At 26.7% G+C, this 27,659-nt stretch overlaps 1 protein-coding gene across 4 annotated transcripts in view; it reads right to left on the bottom strand.

Moving 5' to 3' along the window:
* LOC112602480 overlaps positions 1-26,407 on the bottom strand; it is a 54,659-nt gene extending 28,252 nt beyond the window's left edge. The window contains exons 1-2 of one of the 4 annotated variants that reach the window (XM_025350602.1): positions 26,057-26,407; positions 21,520-21,621 (exon numbers count right to left, since the gene is read on the bottom strand). In XM_025350602.1, the coding sequence (XP_025206387.1) occupies positions 21,520-21,621; positions 26,057-26,075 (121 nt within the window). In that variant the 5' untranslated portion in view covers positions 26,076-26,407. Of the gene's footprint in view, positions 1-12,682; positions 12,848-21,519; positions 21,622-26,056 lie in introns of those variants that run through there. The other 3 variants (XM_025350689.1, XM_025350772.1, XM_025350853.1) reach the window with 3 other exon arrangements.
* Between the last annotated feature and the right edge of the window lie 1,252 nt (positions 26,408-27,659).

Raw genomic sequence — 27,659 nt, 5'->3', positions numbered from 1 at the left:
TTGTTTGGTTAGAGGCGTTTATTTTTTTGTTTTTTGCAGTTAAAAATAGTAATGTAATTGAAAACTACAAAATGTTTATGAAAAGTGTGTCACGACTTTTAGTTAATAGACAGTAGGCATATATTTAACAATAATGTGCGTCATGTTTTAAAGGAAGAAAATTTGGCGAAACATTTAATTAATCATTTAGAGTATTTATACTATACAGTATACGCAATGACATTTTGAGTTAAACGTACTTATTAGATTATTTTATATACGAATAACACAAACTTTTTTAGTGTTAAAAATTTAACTTAATATAGCTAGGTATATAAACCTATATTAACCTAGGTTAATACATATCCTATAGGTTGTTGTAGATATATGACGTAGCGTTTGGATTAGCATACATGCTAAATACATTCAATTACCATTTATAATGTGATATAGGCATTTTTCTCACAAATATATACGTAAGGGAAAAACTTAAAAACTATTATTTCAAACCATTTAAAACAGAAATCATAGAATATTATGTTTAGTGAGTATTTTTTACCGTTTTTTTGTCTTTTAAACATATTCTTCGAATATACTTTTTGTTCTGAAGAATTTAACTTATATACCCATCGCATATAATATTCATTAGTTGTCAGATATCAGAATTAATTTGGTCCAAAACTTAATTCGAAATTTAAAAGCATTAAAATAAATGTTTTACTTAACAATTATTTAAATGACATAATTCATATAATACCTATAATTAATACCTATTACTAATAAGTGAAACAAGAACTTAATTGATGAATTATTTAACATATTTAATAGTATTTTCTAAATGATGGATTTAAATTTCATTTTTAAAATTACATAGGTAGATACGCAAGGTTAAACACATTATACCTACATTTTTAGTTGCTATAGTTTGGAAAAAAATGGTAAAATATTCATAGTGAAAAAAATAGTATGTGTATAATACTCGGCATCATACGTTTAAAATAATGTAAAATAATGTACAATAATTGAAATTATTTATTACATCAATTATTATCACAATAACTTACTGTCATATGTTATATCTCCCATTATAACCACAAGTTATCATGTACCGATGTCAATGTGCACTTGATATATTAAATTATCCAAATATGAACACATAAATAATACACCACTGTTATAGTTTAACATTACGTACATATATATATTTATATAAATAAATATTAGTAAATTAGAAAACAACATTTCATTTTTTGTCATATTCACTTATTTTAAGCTTTTTAACAGAAGATATATGTATTTTAAAGGTTTAATTAAATTATCTGAACTTTTGAACCAACTTTAACAAGGATTTAATTGATCTTTTATCCTTAATTCAATCATTTCAATGCTCACTTTCTGGTCATTTATATTAGGTATATTATAATTTATAAGAGATTTATGTTGTACATTTTTTTCAAAGTCCACCTATAAGTATTTGGAAAAATAATAAGTTATTCGTTATAACTTTATATTCATCTTAAAAGAAAATGTGATAAAACAATTTAAAAGATTTAAATTTTAAGTTAAAAAGATAAACGTAATACGTTGAACTAACTGAGATAAAAACATAGTTAATTAAATAGGTACAAATTAAATGTTATATTTCTATAAAAATTTGATCGATGAACAATGAACGATGCAAATAGATTACAAAATTTATAACGATTTAAGACTGTATAATATTTTTACATATTCTATACTTATCAAATTGTATACAAATTAAGTTTCCAGAATTGTAAAATGGATAAAAATAAAATATTCAGATCAACCAATGCTCGTCTTTATATCCAGCACATTATCGATCTGTTTTTATCTTTTTTAAAAATAACCATTTTCAAAAAATCCATTACAAAAATTGTTCTAAATATTAATACGAAAAATATACATGATTAATATAATACTAATTTAAACTTTTAAAGGACTTAAACATATATTACTGATTACGTGTTTATTGGGATAAGAGTTGTGTGATAGATTTTAAGGAAGTTACCGAAATGGATGTGTTAAATTTGAACCAAATAATGAATAATTACATATAAAAAATAGTTTTGAACCGGGCCGGTTCTATTTTTTAATATCATTATTTCGTATTATGCATCATAAATTATTTACTGTTAATAATTTATTTTTCTATAAATGATTATAATAATACAATATCATATAATATTATCGCAATTAATGTTTTTTATTAAATCAATATGACATGTCACATGCATTAGAACAATGTGTATAAGATAAATGTATAAATAAAACCATAAAGTATAAATATTTTAAAAATTTCATTTTTGAGTAATTTAAGTAATAGCCAAATCATTCAAGTGTACACAATTACATATCAAATTTTTATTATACCAATATTTTTTTTATTAAAAAAATAATTAAAATCGTTTGAGATTATTAAAATTATTGAAATTATTAGTAGAATATATTCAATATCATTAACATTTGAACTATATAAATTCGTGGAAAAATCAAAATGATTTTACGATAAATTTGTTTTTAAAATTCCAGGAAATAACTTAAAGAGAAATTTTGCAAATAAATTTTAACTACAAAATAATTTACACATTTTTGCGATGTTTACGAATTGTGTACAAATTTAATTTTAAACGCTTAAATAAAAAATTGTTATACTACGTATTTTCAATTTTGATTTTTTTTTAAGGATATAACATATAGGTATTAACGTATTTAACAATTTATTGAAATATTAAGCATTTAGAATTACTATAACTATTTTTATTATTATATCATTTCTAGAAAATGTTATCAAAAATTTTAATGAAAATTTCAAGAATATAAGACTATTTATTTTTAAATTAGGTTCAACAAAATGCATTTTGACAAACTTTGGCGCATCATTAATTGGAAAATAGTCCAGATTTTCTAAAACTTAATTTAATTTTGAAAAACATGAAATATTTTTGACCCCACTCCCTTCATTAAAGAACTAACTATATACAATTGCTACCAAAAATCACCCTCAAAGTTAAGTATTGAAGCATTTTTACTATTGCAGTATATGGCGAAAAATAATAATACAAAAATTAATTCTTTAAATGAAAAAATATATAGGTATCATTATTGTAAAATTAATACATTTATTGTTCCTCACAGAATCTAAAAGAGATAGATACAATTTCAGAATACAATAGACAATCCAATTTTTATAATACGTAATATTTGTCATGAAACCAAAGGTATAATAACCTCTTCGAACATCCTGTCCAACTCTTTTTTTTTCTATCAGATAAAATTTACAATTGAGGATAAAGATCTCCTTCAACTTTTCTTTTCAAACTTTTTTTTATAGTAGCTTATGTATATTATTGTATTATTTACCTTGATTTCACAGGTTAAACCTTGTAGTAAAATAAATAAATAATACCTAATATTAACTAAAACGCATTTAAACTTCTTTAAAACGTAAATCAGAAAAATATTTAACAGTAAGATTATAATTAAACCAATTAAACCGACAAATATAATTAATAAATATTAAAAATTAAGAATCAATTATTTTAAATTTTAGATTTTTAATCTATATTTTATAAACCATAGTTTTTTAGTTAATTTAGTAACATCATTCGTTTATTAATACTAATTCAATATAAATAAGTAAGTACTATAATTTAATACCTAAATTGAATATATTGAGTACAAAGTTATTTTACTCTTATATTTTAGTACAAAAGTGACAACATCTATACATTCACTCAAATTGTAGGTATATACCAACAAATTATAATGTCATTAAATATTCCTTCGAAGAAAATATTACGAGCAATTACCAACTATCGAACTACACAATCGTATAATTCAAATAGTCGCAATTAAATACTGTATACCTCTGATATACGTTTGACAGTTATGTTATAATAATATTATTTGTCTTCATGTCGTCGAAAGAATCCAAAGCAGTATAGAGTGCACTTAAAAGTCGGAAAATTAATCGTTTAGAACAATATTTTAATCAAAAAGTATCTAATTAGAAACATTTACTGTTGGAATTTTATTTTTATTTTTTATTGAATCATATTACTTTGGAATTGTAATCCGTTTGAAATATATTATATTAGAAATTAATGCGCTCGAAAACGTTATTTTATGAAAAAATTGTGTAGGAAAATACGTCGATTAAACTGTAATAAACTGATTTATATTTTTTCAGAATCGTATTCACTCAAAAACTTATTTCCACAAAAAATATTTCGTTGGAAATGTTTATCATTGGGTTACTGTCGTATATTACTATACAGTGTAATACAGTGGTTCCGGACAAATACTTCACAAACGGAATGAATTTCAGAGTAAATATTTTATGGATAAAATAAATTTCCAAGTACAGCCTTATGTAAATAGAAAAAAATAAAAATAAAAATAAATTATGTTTTCGAAACGAAGCGAAAACCATTTCAGACGAATTGCCATGTAAAGTGATGTGCGATAATGCCGATAATACAATACAAAAACATACTTAAAAAAAGTAAAAAATATAAGCAGTTGGTCGTAGGTTATAGGTATTGCTATTGGTATAGCGATGTCGCCGATGTCGGATATACCGTATGTATACATATTAAATTTAACAAAACCAAAACGAATAATTAGAATAATATTTGAAGGTGAAGAAATAAGAAAGAGCGTTCGGGCCCGCGCTATTGGCACCACTGACTGCCGCCGCGCCGGTGTATAATCTGCTTAACAGCAGGCGTATGTATATTATATATATATATATATATATATATATATATATATTACACATACACGCAGACACCAGATAGCGACGACGACGACGGCGGCTGTTCTAACGGCGCTGCCTGCTCGTCATGATGTATACACATAACACATACATGAAATTGTATTTAGTCCTGCGACGAGCGTGAGCGAGCGAGGACTTAACCGAGTATTAATTCGGTCCGTCAATCTCGCCATCGGACTGCACGGGAGTCTCATCGGCAGAATATTGAAACGACTTCCATAACATCTTTTAACTTTTACAGTTGTTGTACTATAGTAATTATCATTCATTAATTATTATAATTATTAACAATAACCGTTGTTGCCGATAGGACAATCTCGTGTAGCGGCCGTAAGTTTTGCACAAAAACGAACAAAACCGCATTCCGTAACGCGACCCCGACGGAACGGACGACATGACGAGTAACGCACCGTCTGACGAGATAACATTACAATATTATTAATAATTATTATTGTATTCTCGAAACAAAAATTTGAAAAAACGAGTCACGTTACTAAATAAAAACAATAGTAGAAAATTCCTCTTCCCGAATTTCTCTTCTATTACATCATATTATTATATTCAGGTTTTAAATTATTATTACTCTACTCCGTTCATACTACTATAGATGCAAAACAAATACTAAGTTGCCCAAAACAGCTAGATTTTTATCGCGAAAAAAATAAATAAAAATCGAAAACACGATTTAAAGAATATGAATTTCTTTATTATGTTTTGTGGACCCCAATATGCAATAATGTTAAACTCGTCCCATAAGTAAATAAATAACAAATATTTCAATAAACAAAATATTGTGTTTTAGATTTAGAAAAACTTTGAATAATTCCGAATAAATCTAATACAGGCACTAATACATACAAATAATAACTATATACACATCATTGTATAACATACAATAATATGTTACGTACTTTCGTATTAGGTATATACATACTATATATTTATCCGTTTTAATTAAGTACAATTGGCTTTAATTGTAATAGGAAACTGAATTTGAAACTAAAAGTATATTATGCAATAAATTATACATATTTAAATTTATATACCTCCTAATGTACTACTTTTTATCACAACTATTTAGCTATTAGGTACATTATATATTTTTTAGATAAGTTCTGCATAATATCATAAAAAAATTTGTTATCTTATCAAATATAACTACTTAAAAATAATATACATATATGATATGGATTCTTTTTATTTCGAAAACAATTTCTGAACTACTTTGGAACAACAATTTTTAATATAATCAAATAAAATTTATTCATTTCCATCACAAATATATGAATAATTTATAAAGTATAAATTATATAAAAAATTTTAAGTGCTTAAGCCTTAAAGTATATTTAATTGAAAAAAAACTAAGTCATAATTTGAAAACTTCAAATCTACTAGATAATATAAATATTTTCATCACATAATTTATATAATTTATAATATTTTTATAATTTTACAGAAATAGATAAATAAACAATGTTTAAAATAAGTAATATAGAATAGTGTATTATAAATAAAAATTTAAGGAAATCCAATACAAAATGTTGAAGAAAAAAAAATTCATTATAGACAAGATCCTGAAAATTAATTCTCAGCAATATATAAAACATACTTTTTATATTTATGTTTTGAATATAAAGTGGGCGGTCTAAATCGAATATTGTAGCACGTCTCGAACTTTATTACTGAGTCATATTGTTACCCCCAAATAATAAAATAATAGCGTGTATCATTTTTTTTTCGGTATATAAATTTATATTATATATTATATTATTATTTATACAACTTTATAAACATGCTGCCGACATAACATAATATTACTTAAAAAGTACACGACATTTCGGCGAAATTTGATTTCAAAAAGACTTCAGTTGAAATTATATTAATCGAAGAACAGAATCGATTTTATCTAACGACGAAAAAGACAAAAAAATACTTATACATATAATACGCGGAGGATAAAGTAGAACCTTATACATTTCTACTTTTTTTCAGTAAGAATTTTGAATGCTATATAACGCCTATAACAAATAAATAAGTCACCACCTGAATATGCAGCTGTAGATATATAAGTATATAACCTATAACTATATTGCCCACCAGATATTTATCAATCCCATCTTGTCAAGAACAAACTTAATAATAAATACAATATAATACTATAATTTAGATGTATAAAGAAGTTTTCATAATTCAACAATATATGAAACTTCAATAACAATGAGAAGGTTCTGTATTAAATAAACTATTTAAACATTTGTTTAAGCATCGCTTCTATACTTATGAATTAAAATAATATCATAATCCCCAATAATAATGATATTACTAACAAAACTCAATAAAAAGTCTTCTTTTTTCTTGAGAGTTTTTGCTACAGTTACTATACTTTACAACCTGTCTCTATTTTTATCTACCTTACTCCAGCCCTCAATTCCTAGGGTTTTTAAATCTTCTTTCACCACATCAATCCATATTTTCCTAGGTCTTTTTTCTTGTTGTTTACATCCCAGTGCTACTCTAATAGTTTCGTTCTCTCCTTTACTTATAACGTAATCTAATCAAACTGTATCGTTTGACCCATAATAAAGCTTGCAACTGGTACTAGTTCCAATATATCTTACAGATTTTTGTTAATTTCCTTCACCAGATTTCAATGATGATGAATCTATATATTTTCCTCTATATTTTGTTCTCGAAAATCCTCAAATTTATTTCTGTAGGTTTGATCGTCGTCCAAGCTTCAAAACTATACACGAGAGCCAATCTTATAATAGCCACAAACGATTTTACTTTAATTTTTCTAGATATCACTTTGAATATTAAGAATTTTGTCAGTCTATACGAAGCTTTTTAGGCTTTATTTATCCTATTGATTTCAAAATCTATTTTTTTCAAACAATCTAGATACGTTAGCAGTATCTGCAAGCAATTCATTTATCATGTCTAAATCGTCAGCGAAACCAAGGAGCTGTATCTCTTCTGATTAATTAACAAAACATTTCTATTGTCCTCTGTAGTATCCTTATTACCTTCGCCTGACCAAGATTGAAAGTATACTGAGCACAGAACGTGCCTCTATTTTCAGCCCAGTTTCCACTGTAAAAGTCGCCGATCTCACTCTGTATTTTGTATTTTCCATAAAAATTTTAGTTAGTGTCATTTATTAATTTTTTGGGGGAACCGAACTCGTATATAATACTGAAGAGATATTGTACATCTTTCTATGTACCTATACTTTTATAGGTTTCTTTAAAATCTATGAATAGTTGCTAAATAGTCGACCATATTCAAACTTTTTTTAAATTATTTAACTTACTATGGATAGTTAAAAAAAAAAAAAACTACGGGCACGAAATAAAGAATTAATGTTGAAGAAAACTAAATAACTTCATATTTTTATAAAAAAAAAAAATGCTGATTTGTGGTTGATACAATGCAATAATATAAATGAGACGACAAAAAGTAGTCCGCTTTGAACTTTTCTTTAAAGGTTGTGTTTTCATAAATAACTTATTATCATTAGGCATACAAATAATTTATTACTATCGGTGATTTTTATGTAAAGTAACTGGTTTGGCTCTATTTAACATAGATAATAAAAAAATATCAAATATTGAATCTTAAGTATCAACAATAGGTACCTATAATTACAAATGAAAAAAATAAGTTATAACTCTATAACACATTTATTTCTTATATTTTTTTTTACTTCTTCAATTACATTAATAAAATAAAATAAAATTATAAAAAGCTAAATGATTAATAAAAAATTTAATTTAAATCGTGTGCGTAGATGCAGAGTAGTAATGCCCTTAATTGAATGGTATTTTGAAATGAATTACAATTTTTAAATCAGCTCTCCTCCCTCTTTATTGATGTTTAAGATACAAAATTGGTAAATCATCTTATAAACTATTTTCATTATTAGAAAATTGTTTTAAATAGAAATTCTGCTCAAAATTATTTCAAAACTTACTAATATATATATACATTGTACGTACATGTACAATAATTAATTTTCATACTTATCGTATAATTAGGATTCTTGAATCATAACTTATATAATTTTATTAAATTCGAAAAATTTATCTTTAATGTCAATGAAAATTATTATTTATAAAATATGTAACTAAATATTAAATGCTTACCTATTTAAGCAAAATCTTATTCTGCAGCATTCTTAAAAGTCAAAAGATAATTTTAATTAATTTTTATAAATGTATACATTAAATAAAATAGCTATAGGTATAATGTGCGTCGAAATATGTTGGTGTGTTTGTACTACTTTTTAAAATGGATAACTGTAATTATATTTAATATCGATAGTTATTATTATCATCGGATGTTATTAACAGAATTAAGTATTTAATACACAAAATAACTTAATGATACCATAATTATAAAAACTTTTTCGACATTAAAACCGTAAAATTTTAATTTTAATAATTAAATAGATTTAGGAAATTTAAACAATTATGATAACATTTCAAAGCTATGATAGCAAATAACAAGCCACCAGTTAGTATTTTGACGCATTTATTAATCTATTATCACATTTATCAAAAATGAGTAACAAAGTGTAAAATATTATTTGTCGAACACGTCAAATTTAATAATGGTATAAGATACTTTGAACTCTTAGATCAGGGGTCGGCAACCCGCGGCCCACGGTGACAATTTATAATTAGTAATAACTAATAAAAATATTTTATACCACATTATGTTTGTAGATAAAAACCAGTATTTCGTACGATAATCTTGTGGTCCAATTATCGAACAAAAGTAGATAGTATTTATAAAAACATTGTATACGTTATCTACATTTCATTTAACGGCAATACATGACGAAGTATGACTTCAGTATTATTGAAAAAATTAGGGCTATCGTTAAAAAAATGAATAAGTATTACTACTGACGAAGGAAAAAATATGAGTGGCATAAATAAAGGTTTTGTTGGGAGGATTAAGACTAAAATGATTGATAGTAAATTCGAAATGCCTATGATTTTTCATTGCATTATACACCAAGAGGTACTTTGTAGCAAAGTTTTGGCTTGGAAAAATGTCATGGATACAGTTGTATCAACCATAAACTATAGACGAAAAATGGGTTGACTCACGACAATTCCAACAGTTTTTTGAAGAAATTGAAGCTGAATATGGTGATGTTATTTATTTTACTGAAGTTCGTTGGTTAAGTAGAGGTGCTGCTTTAAAACGCGTTTTTTACTCTCAGGGAAGAAATAAATATATTTATGGATGAAACAGGAAAAAATATTCTGCAATTATCTGATAAAACTTGGATACTTGATCTTGCTTTTTTAACCGACATTACCACATTTTTAAATGATTTAAATATAAAACTACAAGGAAAAGAAAAATTACTTCCTGATATGTACTCAGATGTTAAATCATTTTCAGTAAAATAAAATTTTTTTACAAGCATATTGATGAAAAAAAATTAGATCATTTCGTTTGTTGTAAAAAATCCATGGAGACATTTCAACAATATAACTGGGAAGAAATGATATTACATTTTTGAATATTAATGAAAAGTTACAAAATTAATTTTCAACCAGATTTTCTGACTTTTATTCAATAGACTTCAAAATTAAATTATTTCAAAACCCGTTTGTAGTTGATATTGATGACGTTGAAAGCTATTTACAAATGGAAATTATTGAACTACAAAGTGACGAAAGTCTTAAAACTGCTTTTCATGATAGCCACAACTTAATTCAGTTTTATTCAAGTCTCTGTGAAACAAAATTTAGCAAAATAAAATATTTTGTTAAACAAATGTTATCCATGTTTGGAAGTACGTATAATGGCAAGCAAACTTTTTCTCTGATGAAATATCGAAAAAGCAAATATGCTTCGCGATTAACTGATAACCACTTGCATGCAACATTGAGAATTTCTACACCTAAGATCAAACCTAAGATCAACCAACTGGTTGATGCCATTCAAATACAAAAATCCCATTAATTTTTACTTAATACTTTTTTATTTTATTATCATTATGTATTATTATTAAAACTTTGTTAATATACACCTTGTTAAATTAATATACCAAACAGTGGTGAACTTAAATAAACTAAATTTGATATATTTATAAACTTTTGTTTAAATAAAATATATTCGAATCGTGACCCTTGAAAAAATTGAATTTTAGTTTTTGGCCCTTGACACCAAAAAGGTTGCCGACCCCTGTCTTAGATGTTAAATAATTTTTAATCAATTGAAAATAGGTATTACTTTCTTTTTAATTATATATACCAATATACTCAAACGCTTAATTTTAATACTAACAATGTCAACAAAAATTAATTAATTTTTTTTTTTTTATAAATAACAAACTTAGAAAGCTAATAACCAAACACAAATGAAGATATTATTATAAAAATAATTTTATATTACATTTATAACTATAATAATTCATCTATATATATTATGTTTGTGGATATAAAATTATAATATAATAATTAATAACTAATATTTTAATTAATTTTATTGACCTAAAATATTTAATACAGTTTGGTGATATATATTATCTGCTGTTTATATTTTTATTTTAAAATTGATAACTGAAACATAATTATTGTACATGCGCATTTAATTATTTTTTAAAGACCATTAAGAAATAAAATAATACATAGAACTATAATAGCAAGTAGGTATAAATGTATAATACAAGTATCAAAATTATTATTTTTCTTTTTTAATAATGTTCTATGATTTAATCTTAATGAATATTATAATGCATAATATCGAGTATAATATGTTTATTCGTAGTATGTGTATTATGTACTAGTAGATAACAAAAGAAATAGCAACCCAAAGTATTTTTTGTACCCGTTAAAATGTTTTATTGTTATCATTTAACGATTTACTGAGGCAATTTATTATTTAGACTTTTTTACTATCGTAAAACATATGCCTTGTCATTAAAATTACGTTTAATAGTTACCAACAGGCATAGATCATATGTAGGTACATTAATACTGCAAAAAATTCAAAATCTGATTTTACTTTAATCTTAAGCAAGAGACAATTGACCGTTTAAAAATAACTTAATACGTGAAAATAAAATTCTGTAGTTTTGTATTTATTATTTCAATTTACGATTAAAATTTAAACGTTATACCTAGTTTCTTAGAACACAGTTACCATGTAAAGACTAAAAAAAAAACAAAATAGGTATACTTATTTAATGCAACGATTGGACATAAAACGAATAGAAATTTATACAAAAGCAATCAAATAGGGGCACTAAAAAATAAAATCATTTCTACCTAAAATACAATAAAGAATAACAGAAATTGGAAAGACATCATAAGTGAATATACTGTTTAAAGATTTAATGTTCAAAAACCCTGTACAATAATAACAACAATAATGATAATGGGTGTGCAGTATTCAGTAGGTACCTATTTTGATAAACTATTAATTATATAAACGACCATTAAATAAATTACTCAAGAAATATTTATTTTTTTTTCATGAATAGAAAAAATTCAAATTTCAATGAAATGTGTAGATAATGACGACAGCATGCGAGATCAAAATATCCATTAGGTTTTAGCGGCAGAATAGGCTGTGTTGTGTAGTGTGAAACGCCCTCGAATATTATTATATTTACATACACGCGCGCGCGCACACACAGTGACCTATGATGCGCAGTACTTGCGATGGTAAGCTATAGAGTGACTGAATACAGAAACTACTTGATTGAAATAATTACAATACACAACGACAGTAATTTTTAAAAATTAAAAACATATAATAAAATAATTTTAAATAAAAAAAAAAAAAGTAATAATTATAAATTTAAATAATTAAATAAACCTGTTGATTAGGCGATTTGTCGAATACAATATAATATGCACTTATTATTTATGTAAGTACCTACTAAATTCATCCGAAAATGTCGTCAATATAAATATATCTTGTCGGTAGAATAAAACATGAAGCACTACACCGAGAAAAAATTACGATGAAACGCATAATAATAATAATTCACAGTTCTGAAAATCAGTGACCGCGCAACTCTGAGAAACACTACGCCGTACATCCGCTGCCGAACGCACACTGACACTTCAACTTTTAAAAAACACACACGAGCCAACTGTTCACCGTTCACCGGCGAACAGTCGAGGCCCCTTGGATCGCTTCGGGCGGACAACCCTAGTACACAGGGGTTCTCAGGTCGTCGTCGCCACCGTGAATCGTTCGTTTACGCCGGCATATAATACGGATACGCTCGCATTTATTACTACAATTATTATTACAACTATATACAATCGTGTCATATTAATATATTTATTTATTATACAGTACATGATGGTCGTTAAAACACGTCTTGACTGATTTTACCCACGTGATGGAAGCAAATATGTTTTAAATAATATTTATCATTCCTATTTCTTCAAAAAAAACATTTTCAACCGTCTTTAATTAACAATAACCTCTTTTCTATTTTTAACCGAATCCACGGAGTATTACGTCTCGATTATTATAATATACATTTTTTTTAAATCATAACGCTATTATTTCTATGCCTTATGAAATATGCAATTGATACGGGGATGGGGACATATGTTTCGCCCGGTGGTTATAAATAATAAACGAAAGTCATCATAACAATATTTTATAAAACTATGATTGTACTACCTATGTAAATTATACAGCATTTTGCATGGTTTTATATTATGAGCTTTAATATTTACGTCAACTTTAAATACTGTTCATTTTGTATTCGAAATTAATTTTATGTTTTGTTTTTTTAATGAGACTTTTTATAATATTAATTAAATTATTTTTCTACAAATTATTTTATCATTTGCACACAATTTCTAATGATATATAACGTAAATTATTAATTATAATTGACTATACCGAAATTTAATTTTATTATTCTTAGAGCAAAGAAAATATTGTAAAAATAATATTGATTTCATTTATAATATATTATTCAATATTGATAAAATTATTGAAAATTAGTCAAGAATCTTTTTTATATTTTAATTATTAACTATAAAAAATAATAATGTTTCATAAATCATAATATATGATGTACAGTATACAAATTTAAACGTCATTAATGTGTTAAATACAAACAAAGCATTAACAGTTTAATTATATGTCTTAATCTATAGTTACCAATAAATTATCATTTGTTCCTTTTATTATTTTTACTCTGGTAAATAATAATATTAATTGTGTACTTTGTCAATTATCCATTGACAAGTTTTCATAAGTTTGCGAATAATACAAAAGTAAGCTCCGTATATATTTTAAATTATATAGTCTATAAATATATAGACCCTTTATATATATATATATAATTATTAGTACATAACATCATTCTGATTACTAATTTAAATATATTGTCTAGGGACTATAAATAAATTAAGTTTCATATATACCACCAATGAAAACGTATATTTTTGGTACGATAACTTCAAAGTACACATAAATTATTTTCAAAGTAAAAACTTGAAAATTGAAAAACAAGTAATTTTGAATTATTTATAAATTGTATGCATTTTAAAATAATTTTTATTTGTTATAGATATATGATTGGGTAAAATTCTAGATGTGAATAAATAATTTAAACGTACCTTCATTTCAATAAACAATGAAATTCTGTAAATTCAGTTCTCAAGACTTTTAACACGTGCAAAAACTTGATCCTAATTTTCGAGTAAAAAATAAATAAATTATTGTATTTATCTACAAAACGGTTTTTATAGTTATGAAAAATAAATAAAAAAAAAAACCTAAGTTATTTTGACATTCCATTTCCCCTACGTTACAATTTGTAAACTATAAATAGGAATAATTCAAACATTTTAATGGTAACAATTTCAATTTTAATAATATTTTATATCGTTATTTGTTAAGTATGTATTATTAAATAACTTATACATTTATTTTTAAATATCAAAACACCTTTAATTACATTTTGCGAAAAATAAATTTTATAAAGGGTGCACAGCAGCTTTTGAAGTGCATCTGAGGCCATTCATCAACTACCGGACCCTTGTTGTAAAACTGTAAAAGAAGGGATATCTCCATCAAACTACCCCCCTATATTATAACCACATCCTTCTTGTATTTCAACAATGCCTCGATGTTTGCTCAGCTGAACTCGTTTCAAGAACCAATATTGAAAATAATTGTTAGAAACTTAAAAAATACCAAATACTACTATGATAAATTCGAAAGCATTTTGTTGATTGAAAAAAACGAAGAATTTTCATTGTTATTAATAATCTATAAACATACATGTTAATCATGTTTTTTAATACCTAATTGGTCATCTATGTTTAAAAAAGTGTTTTTATATACCAATAAATAAATGTTTATAAATAAAATATTATTGTATACAATCACATAAATAAACATAAAAATAATCTACATTTTAATATGAGTAAGTAATAAAAAAATTATGAAATACCATTTTTTATAATACTAAATTTGTATGGGTACATACCAGAATAATGGATTTTAATTAAATTAATTTTACTATTTTCAAATCTCATTTATTTTTTCTTAAAATTTAACATATTTGTAAAACGTACGTATTACAATTTCGATACAATATGTGTACAATTGTACATAGTACAAACTAATTTAATATTTTCAAGTAAAAATTAATTTTTTTTCAAGTATGATATATCAATTCAATAAGTGGTCTTATAATAATTGTTAGACCCGCAGTTATATCTACAGTATAATGTAACCCAGACCGTGGGAAATAAGTTAAAAAATTATGAGTTTGTCTTTGATACGGGTCCAAATATAAACTCTGGAATAAAAAACGGTTCATTAAATATATTATTATTTAGGGCTAAAAGTGCATCTGTTCAACCGCCAGATTGAACTTGTCAAAAACACGTTATGGAATTAATCAGCGAAACACAAGAGCATTATAATAGCTATTTTTTACTTCATATCAAAATTATTAGATCCAGTATTTAAAGTATAAATAAATGAACTTTACATGAAATATTTTTCTATATAGGTATCTTTGACGAACAAATCATGGCAGAACTCTTGACATGTTATTTCTATTTATTTGTAATTAAATAATTATTAATTGAATTTAATATTAGAACATTTATCACTTCAAGATATGATTAAAGACAAAATTTTATTTTATTAAATATAGGCTAGGCCCAAAGTACAGTAATTATATGTAAGTAAAATAATGCATGCAAGTAACAAATCAATAAAAGTGAGACAGGAACAGATAAGATTAAGGTAAGAATTATGGGTAAACGATAACAAGGCGCATCACGCGGTGAATTGGATTATATTCAAAATATAATTAGTGATGCGCAAAAGGAGAGTAAAAACAGTGGTAGTTTGGGGGGGGGGGGGGAAACGGGGAAGGAATCGAAGGGTGGGGGGGGGGGGGGGGGGGTCAAACGTGAAAGGACTCGAAAGTTAATGAGGGAAAGGAGCGAAGATGTGTCGGCAAAACTGTCGATAAGAATACAGAGGAACTTCAAATCGAAGTCAACTTTTCTATCGGCTAGTGTTAAAAAACTAAGTTTATAGTGAACTAAAGAGTAGTCATGCAATAGGCGAGGAATATTCAACCATGGCCGGTATAAGATAAAAAGTGACTTAGGAGTCGCTTGTTGATTGTAAAATTGGAAGCTATGTAACCCCGTATGACTAAACTGTACTTAAGCTGGGATCCTACGAATGAACAATAGATAGCTTTCACCAGAGAGGTAAGCTTAAAATCGGTCAATGTTTGCTTTATGAACCTTACTATCTTGCAACTTAATAATAAAATGTAAGGATGGAATTAAAGATCTGTAGATAAAGGCTTCCTAGGTTTTTTTTTTACGACTAATTGATGTAATATTAATATTATTAATCGAGTAGGTTAGTTAATGTTTGGAACCAATTAACTAAGGCTTTAGATCGCTTTGCAATAGAAGGCAGACGAAGTTGTTGATAATACAACGAAAAATTTTTAAGTCGTTCACGAAAGCTAGAATATTGCAATTATGGATCATTTATTTTATACAGTTAATAACGTTAATAAACACGGCAAATAGTAAATATTGCTGTTAACCTTCTTGTGGAATATCTGATGGAATAGAAGAGACATCTGATTAATATACATTAATTTTCACCCAATAATGTCTTCTGGATAGGTTAGATTTAACACTAGTCAGGAACTGATCACCAAACCAAGAACCAAGAGTTGATAAGTACTTGGAGGTAAACTTAACCTAACAATCGAATCTATCGAATACGTTTCAAAAATCTGTAAATACCGTATCAAACTGATATTTATTTTAAAAAACCTAGAGGATTCAAGAATTGAGTACCTACAAGTTCATAAAGGCTGAGCGTCCAAACCTGAAATCGTAAAGTTTAATAACAACAGCCAAATTAACTGTAAGAAGAATATTTTTGAGCACAAGTTTTTCTAAAAATTTAGCAACGACCTAGTATATAAATTTAGCAATAATTCCTGACACTGGGATTCATCGCCTAGTTTGAGAATGCGAGTGATAGAACTAACTTCTAGATAGACAGAACTACTCTTTCATCAAATTTTCATCGCCAAAAGAGTACGGAAAAAAATATCAAGGGTTGAAAAGAAAGGTAACAGAGAATTTAACGGACCCTGCGAAAAACACGTTTCTTAACACCTTACACCATACTTGTAAATATAATATAATAATAATTTTTTTTTTTATACCTAGTACTTACCTATATAATTGATTAACTAAATTTTATTTTAGCAAGTAAAATTGTAATTTTTATAGCAACAACTATTTAAAAACTTTAATTAGCATATTTGTATTACATAGATAATATAAATGTATAAATGGATTAGTGAATATAAATTTTAATTTTAAAAACAGTTCTAATGGGAGAAATAAACACTGAACACCCATAAATCTTTTCCTACAATCTACATGTTAATAATACATATTAATATATTTTTTTTTTACTTATCAAATAAGTATATAACATGTAGCTGTAATCTATATAATACATAATACTTATAATATTCAGTGTCATGTTTCAGAAAAAAAAATAACCGTATATCGTAATCACAACTATCAAATAAATAATTATGTGTTTCAATAACTTTGTACATTTTTAAAAGTTTGAACATCACGAACCATTAATAATTAATATACTACCTATATACAGTAACATTGCTGCCGAATTTTAATTACTAATTACTAATTATATTTTTATTATAAGAGAATCATTTACACGTAAACATAAAATTATTTCATTTAATATTACAGGCTATGGAAAAAACTTGGTCGTTAAAAACGATAAGAGATCTTATTGGAATACATAGGTGTTCTATACAACGCAGTACTCTCACAAAAATACACAACATGCTGCATATTATATACAAATACAAATACACACACACACACAATGACGTGGACGACGGCAGACCCAGACTCCCACCACTAGCAAGTATTGTAAGTACTCGGGATGAAAAAATATATATATCTGTCGTAAATTACTAAGGCGCAGCATGAGATCGGCGGGGGTGGGCGCAGTGTATAGCTGCACAATAACTGGCTAAATTATAGGCTAGGCCACTCTTTTCAGTATCCACAACTATTATATTATTACATATTACTTTTATTACTACAGGGCTTCATAATATATTATATATTTGTATATTGTATACACCTATAGTGTTCAATTTTAGAAATTCTATCAGAAAATAGAAGTAAAAATGTAGGTTGCCCTCATTGTTCTTGGGGACAGAAGACAACGAACATTAATACTGACACATACTATCTATAGGTACTATACTAACAACTCAAACCACAAAATGCACATAATAGAACAAGAATCAAAATTACTTATTGGAAGCAATTTTTTATTTACTGAAGTATACCTATTACATTATATCACCATTTTAAATTGATATAGTACCCCAATATTTTTAGATAACATATTTTATTAAGATATTATGATTAAAATTAATTAATAAATAAGAACAGTATTTAACTTCAACAAGAAAACAATTTAACCTTGATAAAAATATGACAATTTATAATAAACCTATAGTTGAATCCCAATAATTTTTAACTAAGTTTCAGAATTATTATTTCAATTGTAATTTAATTTATATTCTTGTTAAACGAAGGATAAACTAATAAAAAATAAAATTCAAAAAAATAAATGACTTATCCCCCTAAAACGTATTTATTTATTTTTTTTTATTTTATGGACACCAAAACCTGTTTGTATTAGGCTGAGTACATTAGATAATATCTCAGATATGGTTGACGAGGGTTTTTTTCCCTTTAGGTCACTTGTTTACCCGATAACAACGATTCGATTGTTTGCCAGTTCCTACAAACGGCGACCTTTACATATTTGAATTAGATTATAGGCGGAAAAGGAATGTTAACAGTGCGTTGTGTACATGGCAATGTTACTACCAGACCGACTGAATATCAAACACGGATAATACAATAGATTCCAAGCTATATACAGACTATGAGTACAATTATTAAGAAAATTATAAGGAGTATTATTATATACTGAATACTTAATTGTAAACAAAATATACTCTATCAATTAATATTCAATATACTAGCAAAAAAATAATTCATAATACTTACATTTTTTTTTTAAATCCGGTCGAAAATGATTATTAATATTAAGAGAAAATTAATTAAAGATAAATAATTATGAATTATATTTTAATTATTTTTAAAATATGATTGGAAAATACAATTTCTTTAACTCATTGATAATAACGTTCAGAATAATTATGTATACACATAGGCTATATAAGCGGTACCAAGAGTTTAACCAGATGGGACACAATATTCCCCTCTATATAGGTTTTTTCGTTTTTATGTAGCTATTGCCCTTAGGAACCTTTTTGTGGGAGGGTTGAAATATAGTAGATTGAAAAATATAACTTACATTATTATCTCACTCTCTCTCTCTCTCTCTCGATATATACAATATACATATATTTACATCGAATCCAAATACTTAACAGATATTATAAATACATTTGAAAGTAGACAATATCATATTTATAAATTAAGGAAATAAAAACGTCTTATTAAATGTATTCTAATCGCTTATATTATAAAAATAGGTTTTATAACATAATATGTATACTTGTATGTACAGAAAATATGGGCATGCGTTATATTATTTTATGTGATAATGTGAAATACAAATTGCTATAAAATATAATATTATATTGCAATGTTTATTCCCGTAACAATGAATCACTATAAGTATATTGACTATATTGGATAATTTATCTCTACCTAAAAAGTAATATTTAGTATATCGTACAGAAAAACAAATACAAAATAAGAAAAATACAATCCTAGGAACGATTATATAATTGTTTTAAGTAAATTCATTGCAGTCGGTAGTGTTATGTAAACGAACATTATATTATACGTCATAAGTCGTACTAAAGTTAAGTACATCTAATAAAGCTAAACTATAATACTTAATAATTGATAATTTATAACCAATATTAAATTGTTATATCATAACATTTAAAATAAATAAACAAACCTTTTTAAAAATTAAAAATTTTATTTATTTTAACTCTGGAATTCTTCAAATCCTTCAATAGTGATTACAATTCACCAATTAGTTCAAATTTCAGAATGAATGTAAAAACATAAAACAATAACAATAAGTAATTTAAAATCTCATTTCCAAAATAATCATTTAATTTAAATACGTGTAGATCAACATATATGCAGACAAATCGTTAAATTCAAAATATATTTTAGTCTATAATTTCTAGAGCACATTGTTGGTGCAAAAAACAGTTACGGGACATACATCTGTTTAATCATACTAATTACGCATGATTAAAAATTAAAGCATTCGCAACAGTGCGCTCACAGCCACCACGGGAAAAACGACGCAATGTTGGGGAAGAAATTGGGGTTTCATGACGGACACGCTGAGGGATTATTATATACATACCATGGCGGCGGCGGCGGTACACCTCAACACAAAATTAATGGCCACTTCACCTGTCTCGACCAGAGAAATATAAGAGTTGCATAATAATAATGACGAATAAAAAATATATAATAACTCACATCGTTCTGTGCGAGTATAGTGCCTGGAGTTTTAAATATCTCTACATAACGATATACATAATATATAGTATTGTGGGTAGTAATATTTTTCTCGTCCGATAGCCCTTGATTATAGTCCATGTATAGAGAAATACTACAGACGACACCCTGTCATATAATGTATAGTGTACGCACTACGCACACCAAATATGAATTGTGTATAAATTATCGAATATTGTGTATAGGGGATGAACGAGTTAGCGGGAAATATTAATACGCTGCTGTATGTTTTGTCGCTTTGCGCCCTCACATGCGTGTGACTCATGGCGTATATTAAAGGTAAATAATAAATGGACCACACCCTATATATACACATTCGTTGTAGTTGCATCCTCATATCATCAAATTACCTATACTATTGGACGATCGAGACACGATAACAACATTATTATTATTATTGTTCAATTTCGTTTGTTTGTTTTATATTTTTTTTTTTTTGTACATTAAATATACGTTAACATCACCGATGAATTAATGTTATAAATAAAACAGTATGCTCGATGATGCTCGAGTAATAATTAGTTAAAATAAATATACATAATATAATATTAATTACTAATGTATTTATCACAAAAGTATGCAATATCTACTCACGGTTAGGGTCGCCGTTTTGAACCATAGATGTACCAACTTGTGAGGACCTTATTTTAAATGCACCTTGAGTCATAAGTTGTTCGGTTGCATTACTGGGTGAAGCTACGGATAAAATTTAAAAAAAAAAATAATAAATAAATTTACATTAAGTAACGAAAACTATTTATTGGATTTTTATTTACGTCGAATATTATTGTAAAACGTATATCTAAATTCTGAAATGCAAGAAGTTATACACCTATAACAAAGATTCTTACGTGCGTACAATCTTTCGATTACATCTCCTTTTGTATATAGGTAGTAGGTACTAACATTTATATACATATAAATTACATTGTAACCATAACAAATGAGCTGAAGTCGGTATGGATCCTACAAGGAGAAATTTAGTGCATTTTTCTCTTTAAAGATCACAAATCAGTTTACCCTTAATACCAAATTTTCAACAGTAGATTTCAATGCGTTTACAAATACATTTACATTAATTTATAAACAACATGTGTTATACGTTATACCTTGTTACACAGAATAATGTGCTATTTTAAATTAAAATGAATTATAGCATATATCTACTAATTAAGAATTTTATCTATTTCAGATTTAAAAGCAAAGACAGATCTTTTTTTTTAATTTTGTCATTATAGATTCATTTAATTAAATGAAAAACTTGACAATAAAACAGTAAAACAGCATTATTTCTTGTTAACTTATGTTATGAGGAACTTGAATATTTAAAAAAATTCTATAAACATTAATATTATACACCATAATAAACAAAGATTCACTTATAATAATTTTTCGCTTCATTCTGATCTGTTGAAAATAATAATATATAAATATTTAAAACATATATTTAGACAACTATTACTTGTAAGGATCAATATTTGATTGTCATTTGTAAATAAATGCTTATTAAAACACTTTTAGGAATTAATAATAATTAATATTAGTAATAAGTACTAAGTACTAACTACCAAGTAATATAATTATATGCCTATATTATGTTTAAATTATTCTTTTGAATAATATTATCATAACTATAATAATTTCTATGAATAATTGAAATATAATTTAATAATTATTAAATAAAAAAACAATTTTATAATTTTAAAAACTATTAAAGTTTTATTGTGTTATAGTTTAAGCATATTTAATATAATAATCATTTACTATTACATATACTGTATGCAATTTATTTTTTTTTTTAAATAATATTTTTAGAACCTATTATTAAAATAAAGTAAATAATTTTGTGTTTAGCTTTTTTTAAATTTTATAGTAATAAAATGAAGACAATTACGAAATACCTATCTTTTTTAAGTGAATTGCAAATGGATTAATATATATTTTATATTGGTAATGAATGAAACACAATAATTAATAACCTACACATACAATTATTAATAATTTCTAACAATGTACTATATTGTATGTACATAACATAAATAAAAAAATCAGTAATTGATATACAATAAAAATATTAATATATACATATAGGCAGCTAGATATGGTAAAAAATGTATTTATAATTACATAAAAATTATTAAAACAGGTTTAAGTCTACTTCATACTTAGAGTCTGTAGTAATAGATACTGTATTATATTATCTACTTTAATATAGAATAAATATAATACATAATCTACAATATAAGTGATAACCTCCTGCTTAAATTGGTAAATTTAAAAAAGAAATATATTTAAATATAGCTATTTACTAAACAAACATTATTTTACATGACACAGATATATATATATATAAATAATAAAATAAAAAGTAAATATATTTTTGGGATTAATTAACAATAATATAATTACATTTTATGTACGATTTAGTCTTCTGAAATTCCAATAAGATATGTATCAACAAAATATATAATTCATTTTTATGTGGTAAGATTCAGTAATGGTAAGTTATGATAATGGCAGAGATAATAAAGTGTAAATATAAATATTTCCAGTTATTAACTATAAATAAAATAAAATTCTTGTAGGTATTTTACTTACTAGGTATATCTTTGGGCTATGTTTAATAAGGCTTTGATTTGAGTAACATAAAATTTAAAAATAAATAATTTTGTAGTTATTTTAGTACATAGTACATTTAATTGTATTTTCAATTTAATTTACAAAATTAATAATACTTAGGCATATACATATATTTCTGTAATTAAGATGTAGTAGTTCAATATCAAATTGTCCCAAAAGTTATTTTACATATTCTAAAAGATAAATATCCACAATAAATCTAAAACAAAAACTTTTAAAATATCAAATATTAAGATTTTTATATTCTTTCTTTTATTTAAAGTTCATTTAAACAACTTTACTAATAGATTTTGTTTTATAACACATAATAGGTACCTACATTAATAATTTAACCATTATTCTTACAATGTTATACTATGTTATTGTAAGACTTATTAATTTTTATAATTCTTAGTTAAATTTGATGATTTGTTTTAACCAACATATATGTTTATGAAAGAATTTGAAATAAAAATTAACAGATTTAGTTTAAAATACTATAATATTAAAAGTTGAATTATTTGGAAATTATTAATAACCAAGCACGATAACAGTAAATCGCTTTTATTTCATTATAAATTAAATTATTTATTTACAATTTTGTAATTTAAAATCAAATTATTTTATCCAATTGCATCGTATAATTTTATATACCTACCAACATATTGAAATATTTTCAATTTGATCATGTTGTACCTATAAAATCTATATTAAGTATATATTATAGTACAAATTTTATGCATAATCAATGTTGAACCATTTCGCACTTACAAATGTTATTATAGAGGGAAGTCAAGAAATAAAATAAAAATTATCTAAACAAACTAAATATAGAACGTATATTCATACAAAAGTAAATACAATCAAATAAAAACAATTAAAAAACTCAAAGTTGGTTACGAAATTTAAATAAAAACTTGATAAACGACGAAAAATAATAAATATATACAAGACAAGATGTGTGTGTCGTATACGAGTCATTATTATTATTATTGTTAGTCCGTATGGGGCTGTGCTAGCAGCGCATAACTGTGGGAGAGTGACGTTGTTGAGGAAGTGACCGACGAGTGGAGGGGGTGTACAAGTCGGCATGTTCGTGTGTGTGCGAGCGATAACTCCTGAGGTCGGGCACAACACTCAACAGTGTCGACCAGAGTCTGTCTGGCCCGTTGTCCGGGGCGGCGGAAATTATATTATTAAACAGGAAAATAATCAACAAAAAGCCGTCAAATGTTAATGACAAAATTATATAAACAGAAGTCGCGTTATTGAGTGAACGACATTAATATAATACTATTTAGGCGATACGAAAGAAAAAACGACCAAACCATAAGTTTATCGTTTTAATGTCTAATAATATCTTTATCGTTAACCGAACAATATGATAACAAGAACATCCAGAACAATTAATAATGCCAGATACTCCAATGTGACATCGCCTTTAGGTAGAAATTAGTTATAAATAGGTTCAATATTTAAGCGTAATAATAATAGCAAGCATATCGTTTGTATAGATGTCCATTGCATATAATACGCATAATAATAATAATAATTCATTTATTCAGTGAGTTGTATAAATATGTTAAATGTATATATATATTATACGCATAATAATATAGTGTTATATAGCAGTCGGTGCATCACGATGCGCACTAACGCAGTCTATAGTCTATACTGCACAGAGCACGCGGGTATAAACCACGACGGAATAAAAAAAAAAAAAACATAGCCACTCGTAAGCAGGTATATAATAATATAGGTATTCGTTTTGAAACACATTTACATAACACATTTTCGTATGCATTACCCGTTCGTGCACGTGCCCGCCCGCAAACGAGATAAATTATTACACCGCGGGTTTTCCGCGTTGATACCTAAACTGTTTTCTAAAGCACGAGCGAGCACGACACTGCAACGTCGAAGGGATTTCTATCCGCGATGGACCCGATTATCGTACAAACTCCTACTGCAGTTTCAACCGAACAAGTACAATGTACATAGGTATACGAAATACGAATTTCGTTATTAAATACATATAGACATAATTTGAGGCAAAAACAAATGCTGTACATCCACACGTGGAACCTCATAAAATGGGCGGTTTATGGGGTAGGCCATGAGGGGGGATCGGGTTTTTCTCCCCCCTCAATAACGCTCACGCGTCGTTGATCGGTTATACTTTCGAAAAACCACGGTCGCGGCTGCAGCAATCTGTCTACAACGGTTTTATTTTCTTGACTACTTTAAAAAACTAGTATTCACGTAATCAACGCCAGTAGTGTTGTTGGCACACGCGCACTGTATATAATATGTACGACCAATGACTACTATAGGTATATAATATGACCTAATAATAAAACTTTAAACAGTATATATATATATACATCTGAGCCCGCAGAACGAACCACGTCGTTCAACCAATAGCGTAAACGACAATAATAATGACAACAACGAAGTTTTGGGACGATGGAAAAAAATATTTAATAATAGTAATGTAAATATCCAACAATACCACAAAAGAAGAACGCCATGTCCGCAAGTCTTGTGCCACCACCGGTACGCTTGAGAACGAAATTCGAGTTCGGGTTCCGATTTTATTTTTGCTTATTATATACCCTACAGCCAGTCGACGGGTTTTTCAGAGTTTAGTGTTTTATTATTCTCGTCGCCGTTCCGTATACGTTTTTCGAACCGCACTCACTAGCGATTCGGCTCATGGCTACGAAATTTTAACTGAACACGCGTTTGGACTGCACGACGATCGACCGGAGCCACCGTGCGATGAACGTTGGGTAGCGAACGGACAAAGAACTCGAAAACAAAACAACACAACACAACAAATTACACAATCGCGCGGACGACTGCAACGTACTGACGATGATGACAGTACTGCGGTAGAGCGGCAGCGGGTCGGCGGACGACGCGTGCCGAGCCTTGCCGACAAGCCACGATTATTCGGCAGGCAGGCGTGTCAAGCCCCGCCTCCAGAGGGCGTGTTCCGAACGTACCATTCGTTGGACGCATCGATCGCGCAGGTCGCTGGACCGCGCCCGCTGCTCGATACCCCGACCGCGGACACTTCACGGATGCAGCGGCGGGTATCGTCTTAACGGTGAGAATTCGAAACGAAAAAACGCACACAAAAACGCGTTACTAATGCGTACACGGCGGTTAGTGTTTGAGCGGATTCGATTTATGTCGGACGTGATGACATCATGCCCCTATTTTTTCTCTGAATGTACCTACGAGAATACGGTTTTGAGGTAACCAATATTATAAACCTAGACTACCTACTACTCGTCCATATATATTATATATATCGATAAAATATATCTTCTATGTCATTTACATATAAGTATATATAACTCTATTTAATTAAATACCCGCAGCAGTGTTGAAACTGGATATTTAAAGGCCTATAGGTGCAAGTACAATTTTAAGTACCTACTTTAATGTAATTTATAATGTCGAAGTCTTGGGGTCCCTTTAATGAAATGATGAGGCCTTCTTTGGAGCGCAATACATCCCCAGCACCTCCACAAGTTGAAGCACTCACGAGCAGTCTCCTCAAAAACTTATGTTATTATAGGTACCTATCATATTGTATCAATTTATACGGATTGGTTTCCTAAATATTATACATTTATTTTTTATAGGATAAGTAAGTACGCATACAAATGTTTCAATACGTATTTATAGCTGTACAGGTGTAACTAATGGGTAAAATTTTTAAAATATAATCGTTTAATATGAATAATATGATACACACCTTAACACCTATAATAATATATACTTATATAATATTAAATTGAGTCTTAGTTATCTATTTATCTATCCACATAGTGCATATTCAAACCCTGATAAATGTTATAAATATAATGTATATACGTATGTATTGTATACCTGTAACTATAACTATTGTATATTTAGATACTATATACATTTTTTAATATATTATATATATTTATATTATAAATTATAACTATATAATATATATGTTTGTTTACTTAATATCTATAAATATTATAACACTTTTGTGTATAAATATTATATAATTTATATGTATAGTATTATATTTTATAGATTTACTTGACTATATACCTATATAAGTGAAA

Source organism: Melanaphis sacchari, unplaced genomic scaffold, assembly GCF_002803265.2.
Source record: "Melanaphis sacchari strain LSU unplaced genomic scaffold, SCAv2.0 Contig0_pilon_pilon, whole genome shotgun sequence".
NCBI lineage: Eukaryota > Metazoa > Arthropoda > Insecta > Hemiptera > Aphididae > Melanaphis > Melanaphis sacchari.
This window is presented reverse-complemented; position numbering and strand designations above follow the sequence as displayed.